This window comes from Asparagus officinalis, chromosome 5 (assembly GCF_001876935.1).
Source record: "Asparagus officinalis chromosome 5, Aspof.V1, whole genome shotgun sequence".
Taxonomy (NCBI): domain Eukaryota; kingdom Viridiplantae; phylum Streptophyta; class Magnoliopsida; order Asparagales; family Asparagaceae; genus Asparagus; species Asparagus officinalis.
Genome location: NC_033798.1, coordinates 4,398,491 through 4,406,546, shown reverse-complemented (window position 1 = coordinate 4,406,546; position 8,056 = coordinate 4,398,491). Strand labels below are relative to the sequence as shown.

General features: G+C 34.4%; 1 protein-coding gene across 1 annotated transcript in view; it reads left to right on the top strand.

Moving 5' to 3' along the window:
* The window catches only part of LOC109842978 (serine/threonine-protein kinase haspin homolog), a 5,997-nt gene extending 962 nt beyond the window's left edge, over positions 1-5,035 (top strand). Inside the window, exons 4-15 of the mRNA XM_020411897.1 lie at positions 392-476; positions 570-1,207; positions 1,733-1,856; positions 1,945-2,057; positions 2,168-2,279; positions 2,368-2,460; positions 2,542-2,603; positions 2,715-2,845; positions 3,956-4,026; positions 4,108-4,160; positions 4,507-4,573; positions 4,660-5,035. Coding sequence (XP_020267486.1) covers positions 392-476; positions 570-1,207; positions 1,733-1,856; positions 1,945-2,057; positions 2,168-2,279; positions 2,368-2,460; positions 2,542-2,603; positions 2,715-2,845; positions 3,956-4,026; positions 4,108-4,160; positions 4,507-4,573; positions 4,660-4,788 — 1,678 coding nt within the window. The 3' untranslated portion in view covers positions 4,789-5,035. The remainder of the gene's footprint in view (positions 1-391; positions 477-569; positions 1,208-1,732; positions 1,857-1,944; positions 2,058-2,167; positions 2,280-2,367; positions 2,461-2,541; positions 2,604-2,714; positions 2,846-3,955; positions 4,027-4,107; positions 4,161-4,506; positions 4,574-4,659) is intronic.

Here is an 8,056-nt window from a genome sequence, read left to right as displayed (position 1 = left end):
TCCAGGTCGTTAACCTCGAATCAGATTTTAAATTGTTTGTTTCATATGGTGAATTTTGTTCCACTTTACTGAGTTTGAACTCAATGCTTCAGATTGTACAGTAATTCATACCGTTTAGGTTTCATTTGAATCAAATCTGAAAGTTATTGTGCCTTGTAGGAAATTCTCCTTCACTACTGGCCATTACCATCGAAATATACAGCTTTATGTTTACTCTTTGCTACATCTAACTTTTGACTTTCTAATAGGTGCTTTTTCTAGACTACACTCATCTTTTTTGGGTTTAACTGTTTTCATTATCTGGAGTCCACGTACAGAAATATAATTCCTTAATTTTATGATAAATCGTTGAGATACTCTGAAACAAACATTTTACCGCTCCAATTTCCAGAGGAAGGGAAAGTATTGTTGTTGGACCAGGATATGATGTTAGGCCTCAGCTTAAGCAAAAAGGAGCCCAGAAGAAACTGAAACAGGTAACGAATCCAAAGCATTTCTTCTATCCTTTATACGAAGTTCCACTAATTATCTAACCTGAAGGGTATTTTGCATCCTTGGTCAAATTACAGAAGAAAGCTGGACAGCAACCTCCCGATTTTAGAAAGGAGAAAGATTACTTTGCAGAAGTCGACTCCTTTGAGCTCATAGAGGAGAGTCCTTCCCCCAATAACTTTTCCACTTGGGCAATGGGCAGGAAACATGATTATGTTATTCATGATCTGCCTGCCATTTTAGAGCGGTGGAGAATTTCAAAGGTTGCATACAGTAGACCCTCACAGCAGCTGTTTAAAATTTTGGAGACACCAATAATTCCTTCGGCAGACAGTTGCTCTTGTGGTTCCTCTAGTTTGATTGAAAAAACTCCAGACAGGACTTCAAGGTTGAAGCTCACCAGCCTTAAATCTTATCAAAGGAGCAGTGCTTCAATGGCCAGAGATCATAGTTCGGCTGGGGATCTGAATGAAAACTGCATCCTTTCCTCTTTTGATTCACTTCGAATAAAAGAAGAGGATGATGTCTGCGGAGAGGTAGATGCTTGGAAAGAAGAGGATGTGGGTAAAGAAGTAGATGGAGCTATCAGAAAGGAATCGTTGGATTTGCGCCCAAAGTCGTTTGGTAGTGAATGCCTCAGTGCTTTCACACAACTTCTAATGGTTTGCAGGCAGTCAGCTCCTGTAAAGCTTTCTGAAGTCTTCTCCACATATTGGTTGGTGCTACTGTTTTTTACATGATTTGGGTAACAAATTAACAACATGCTATTCGTTCATTATTTCTAAGATCATACACATTTTTCAGTTATTTTAGGAACTTCTCTTCATTATTTGCAGTGAAACCTGACAATTCTGCTATGACTTTGCCATTGATAGTTGTAACCCTATGATCTTCAATTTGATGATATGTATACCATGAATATCTTCAACTGCAGGTCACTTTTAGCAATTGACGTATTATCCTACCTGTCAACTTGGCACCCTCTGTTATCTATACTTTCCTGCACCAGTAGTTCAGTTTGTAACCAAAATTTCTGATTATAGTTCTATCATCAACACCTTTGAACTTTTTTATGCACATTTTTTTTGTGAGATTTAACTTTTAAAGTAAGTTGGTATTTGGTTTTTTTTAAGTGTCTTAGTCGGATCATGGATGTTTCTCTACTGAATGTCGAAATTCATTATTTTCTCTTGATTTCTAAAAGAGAGAACCTTATACATTAGCTTGATTTTTAAAACAGTGACCCAACTACCATAATGAAACTTGGTGAAGGAACATATGGAGAAGCCTTCAGAGCAGGTGAAACTGTATGCAAGGTAGTCCCTATTGATGGGGACTTACTAGTCAATGGAGAAGTACAAAAGGTTTGTATATCCTATGGAAACCTATGTATGTCCCATTAGAAGCCCCTCTGAAGATTTTCATCATTAATCCATATGTTTTCTGATACAGAAAGCTGACGAAGTGCTTGAGGAAGTTTTGCTTTCCCTGACACTAAATAGTTTAAGAGAAAAAAAAGGAGCTCATGCAAAGAATTTGTGCACAGGGTTTATAGAAACAAAGGAGTATGTGATGCAAAACTCTGCGCTTGTGGTTCATTTATGTAGCAAATCTATGTCCCATCAGTTGATATTCTTGTCTTTGTAATAGTAGTAATATTACTTGGTACTTTCAGCTTCCGTGTATGCCAAGGCGACTATGATGCTGACCTTATCAGTGCATGGGAGGATTGGGATGCAAAACACGGTTCTGAAAATGATCATCCTAAGGAGTTTCCTGAGGATCAGGTTTTCATATACTATTTTAGATGTCTATTTTAGCTATTATAAATAGAATTTTATTTTTCTCTTTTGATAACAATGACTTTTTTTTCAGTGCTATATTGTGTTTGTTCTTGCTGATGGTGGCAAAGATCTTGAAAGTTTTGTTCTTTTAAATTTTGATGAGGCTCGAAGCTTATTGGCACAGGTAAATTGAAATTTTCCTTCTTAGCATTTATGAACAAATGGCTTTCAGATTTTTCCCAGGTTTCATCTTTTTTTGATGCAGGTTACTGCTGCTTTAGCTATCGCTGAAGCTGCATGCGAGTTTGAACACCGAGACTTGCACTGGTCTAATACTGCCTTCTAATTATCTCGTTAGATTTTACATGATGCAAAGTGAATCTATCGGCTTCCTTTTTTGTTTAGATTTTGGTAATAAGTATTAAATAACCAATGCAGGGGAAATATTCTTTTAAGTAGGAAAGAAACCACAACGGTGGATTTCACCCTTGAAGGAAAGAAAATGACAGTCAAGACATTTGGAGTAACAATATCAATTATTGACTTTACCCTTTCCCGAATCAACACTGGTAAGTTTCCCTGTCAAAAATTTTCAAGCTGTACTGAGCTTCAAACGGGAAATTTAGACATGCTTTGTCAAATCTGGTACTTTGTGGTTCAATTCTCTGTGTTCTCAAGGTATTTGCAATCCTTTATCACTGTTAGATGACTCGGTATATATGGAGTTATGGACAATTCTATTAGTTATTTTCTTCTTCTGATTCTACCATAACTAATCTTACAAGTTCTTTTCATATCCTTGTAACCTATGAAGCACGGACACGCATAATATGAAGTCGTGTCGTGTCGTGTCCGTGTCGGACACACGTGTCGAACACACGTATCCTATGTATTTTTTAGGATTTGCCTCGTGTCGACGTGTCGGATGACCGTGTCGGATCCGTGTCCGTGCTACATAGCTTGTAACCAGTAACCTAAATCTGACTTCATTACTTATCTCGTAAAGTTTTCTGCATAATTAATCTGTAGTGTTTGCTTTACCCCACTGGGACAGTCAGGGTCCAGTTTAGCAACATTTGTTAGAGACAAATTCAGTTTGTTGCAATCATCCAATACAGTACAGTTACGGTCATCTCTCTTTGCACTTTGAGCACTGATAGATGCCCATTTGAACAGTCAACACCGTTTTCTTGCATTTATTCTTTTCAATCCTCGTTAGTTAATCTTTTGTAGGTATCATCTTATGGTGTTGGTAATGTACTTCAAGTTCACATGTCATGTATGCTAGCACAAAGGTGACTTGGTGTTATGTTTTGGAATTGGATGGAAAGAATGGCAGGTTGGAAAATACCATTTCAATTCTATCATAAGCCAAAGCATGTACACAGGCTACATAACTTTCAGAATACTACCATCCATTCACCATGCCTCTCTTAACTACAGATCTTCCTTAGCAAAATATGACACTTTAGGAGAAATTTCCTCTTCGGCTTAATCTTAATGCTTACCCCCTTACCTTTCGCTATATCTGCATGGCCTAGAATTATGAAGAGTTGGGACAAAGATCCGTCTTCATTATTTCTTGTCTTTCTCTTGTAGTATTTTAACTTGGTCATTACTTTGGTACTTGCTTGTAAAATTTTCAGTGAACATATGTTTATTTTTAATGATCTTAACAGGGGAAGCTATACTCTTCCTTGACTTATCTGCTGACCCTTCACTGTTCGAGGGTCCTAAACGAGACAAACAGGTTTGGTGTGATTAATGCGAATTCCGTTATTGTAATTGAACTTTAAGTTCTATTCATGATCTCTTTTATACTTTGTTACAGTCAGAAACATACCGCAAAATGAAAGAAGTTACAGAAGATTGCTGGGAAGACAGGTAAAATTCATCTTTTTGTAACAGATCAGTGCTTTTACAAAATGCATAGTTTACATGCAATTACATGTTGGAAAGGTACCATTGATCGAGGAAATATTAGACTTTTCTCAAGGTTGCTTTGTCTATGTAAGTTGATAATATTCGTAATAATGGTAATAATACCTTAAAACAGCCTCTCTTGATCAACATCCACTTTGGTTGGTAATATTGAGATTAGAGACAGTATCGCGATTGTATCTTTTTAAAAAAAATTGTAATTGTAACTGAAACTAACTCTTCATCTACTATTATTTGTGAACCTGATTATGTTGTCTTTAAGCTGATCTGAGTATATACGACCATGCAGTTTTCCGAGGACAAATGTCCTATGGCTAATATATTTGGTGGACATTTTGTTGACGAAGAAATCCTTCGTAAGTTCATCTGGCTCAAATAATTCAGGCGCTTTCTTTTTAACTCTTTTAAGATGCACTAAACTGTCTGAAGTTTTGTTTTCTAGAAACGAACTACAAATGATGAAAGGGAACTCCGATCCCTTAAGAAGCGCCTCAATTTATATGACTCTGCTAAGGATTCTCTTTCCGATAGCTTCTTCTGTAGTCTACTGGATCATCATGACACGGTGTGAATAGGATATTGTCGCGGTATCAGATCCTCGTTGTCAGAACTCGACCAAAAAATGTAAGTTTTATTGTAAAATATGAGCGTTTGGTAATATATTTGAAGAGAATATTTCTCTTCTTATGTGAACAGTTCTGCGTGCACTGGTCATGTGAGCACAGCACTCATATGCTTTGAAATGCAGATGAAGTCTTATTGCTTATTTATACTATATATATGTAAATATATATGATTTTACTAGCTCATATTCGGATGACATCCATGGAGTACCTGTTTGACTGACTCATGACTACAATTTTGGGAATTATATATATATATATATATACCCTAAAAATTTTATTAAGAAAGCGGTGTTCAACCTACAATTTCAGGTATCTTATGTTTCAGAATTGAACTTGTCTTGGCTGATTCATCAATTCTCTTGAAATGTATGTCACCCTCCAACTGTATGCTTGTAAATTGTCAGAAATAGAATTAAAGAGGGCTAATTTCTGAAGACCCCTCTGTACTTGTGGGGTTTTGTGCATGCCTTTTTAATCCCACGAGACCCATTGTATTTTGGAGTGTCGTACAAAACCCCCCAAGTTGTAAACTTTTTTCCAACAGGACCCCACTGATAATTGGCAAATAAATAATAAATGTCCTTGAGAGAAAAATCTTAATCGGGAGAGGCGGTTCGCTTTGTATGTAAGAGGGGGTGTTTGGTTGCACAATTTTATAGAAAAGTTTTCTTAAAATGTCTGACAATGGTAATTCTGTAATTAAATTTTTTTTGTAGATTTACGTAAATTGTGTTTGGTTCAAAAAAATTTACAGAAATATTTTCTGTAAAGTACAAAAAAGTACCAAAATTTATAGAAATTAATTTTCTCTCAAAATGGACGGAAATCATCTAGAAATCTGTCATCACATTGACACTTTTCTATAAATTTAGGGGGTGTTTGGTTCAATTTCTACAAATTATAGGAAATTTTACTATTTTCTATAAAGTTATGAGCCATTTTATTGTTTTGAACCAAACAAGCAAAGTAAAAAAAAAATAATTGGTACTTTTTTACTTCTCAAAAGTTTTCCTATAATTTTTTAAGAAATACAAGGAAACTATATTTTGGATGGAAAACATTTCCTATAATTTGTAGAAATTGAACCAAACACCCCCTAAATGGAAAACGAAAAGTTGGGAGTTCTCCTTTTTTTCGTACGCGTCAATTACATATAGGTGGCCCGTTGTGAAAGTTCTTAACTTTAAATGGTTTTGTTAAAACACCCCAAAATTTAGAGGGGTTTATGGGATGAAAAAAGTTCAAGAGGGTTATGTGTAAAATCCCTCAAAATATTACGATTTTTTTTTATTGAAATATATCCCCTTTGAGATAAACGTCTTCAACAGTTCAACCTCTTCCTCTTGTTGGGCCCGCTCATCACATGGGCTTTTGTTGGTTGGGTGGATTATTCCGACCCCATTGAGCCAGCACATTCCGCCTGGCCTGCCCTCTTGTCAACCGCTTTTCCTTTATCCTGGTCCAAGGGCGCATCCTAGCAACTTCAGGTTACCAGGCCGGTCTTCGAGGCTTAACCCGACAACAAATCGGATCCAAAAGAACAATGATCAATAAATTAATTTCCAACAAACCTTTGATGAGTTACTTATAGATAGTAGTCTATAAAAAAAGTTAGTTATAAATAGGAAACACTTAGGATTACTTTGCGTATATTTTAAAAACCCATGTTACAATTTTATGATTTTTTATATATGACAAGCACATTCCCTCTTCTTTAGAAAATAATAACATATAATTGTTGGTGGTTAATCTTATGAGTCGTCTAATTATCCATTAATTTTCACTCATTGCTTAGTGTGAATGATTAGTTTGTGTCTTAGTTTTGTCCAAAACTAATCTGCGCCCCGTGCAAAGCAAGACCCCCCAGTTTTTTAAGCACTGCATTTTGAACTTGTCTTCTTCTAAGTTTTAATACATTTGATTTAATTATTGTATACTTAAAATTAGAAATCATATCTACTCCTCTATACTTAAAAAATTATCCAAGTTTTAATACATTTGATTTAGAAATCATATCTACTCCTTTATACTTAAAGAATAATCCAAGTGTTAATACATTTGATTTGTTTTACTATTTATGATACAACAATATTGTAGCATGAACTGTAACTTTAAGTATGGAGGAGCAGATTTGACTTACTATTTATGGTAAAGTAAATCACTGTAGCATAAATAGTAACTTCGAGTCCAGATGAGTGAGAGGACCAAATTTGATTTAATGTTTATGCTACAATATTTATTGTATCTTTTACTATAGTATAAACAATAATTCTTTGGATTCTCCTTTAAGTATAGAGGAATAGATACGATGTAATAAGACATTTATAGACATTATTATAGCTCATTTTTGTATCCATCATGATCAGTGACGTTAATTTTTTTTTAAATGTTAATTTTGGTGGGTATCGTCTTCCTAATGATAAGAAAAAATGTTTTGCATTTGTTGAAAGATTAGTGTCAAGAAAAGTCAAAATTCACAAACAAAAGTACAAACAAAAAGGAATCTAGATATAAAGATTTTTGTTTCCTTTTTTCATGTAGAGGCTACTTTATCAACAAATCTCATGCCTAATGAAGAAAGGAATAACGTGTCAAAGCAATTTTGTAGAATTACTCCTCAAGAGACAACTAAGGTTAATTTCACCACACTAGTGCTATAGCACGTGCAAATGCACGTGAGACAATATCAATAAAATTTTCAAAAAAAGAAATAATGTATATCACAATTTTGTGGATGATTTCCCAAAGAAAACATCCTGGAAGCACTTTAGATAATGTTGAGCAGTAGACTTTTCATAGTTTATCTTCAAATTATAAATTTAGTTATTTTTAAGCTAAGTATATAGAATATTTTAACTTTTGATAGCATTTGCATAAAATATAGTCAAATTTCAGTATTTTGTTTGTATCGTGTTTACTTTATCTAATAAAGTTTTTTAAAAGAAATAAGCTTATCGTTCTCTATATATATATTGGTTATGATATTTAATTAGTGAGCTTTAATTCTATGACACGTCATGCTTTGGAATATTCCAGAAAAAGAAAGGGAAAGGAAAATAATGAAACATATCTTCTTTGAAATTACAATTTAAACTTTATGTAAAATGACCAAATTGTTCTGATGTTTTTAGTGAGATGAACTTATACATGTCCTTCAAACTTTTCTTATCCTCACTAAGTTTTTAATTAGTACAAATAATCTACATGAACTTT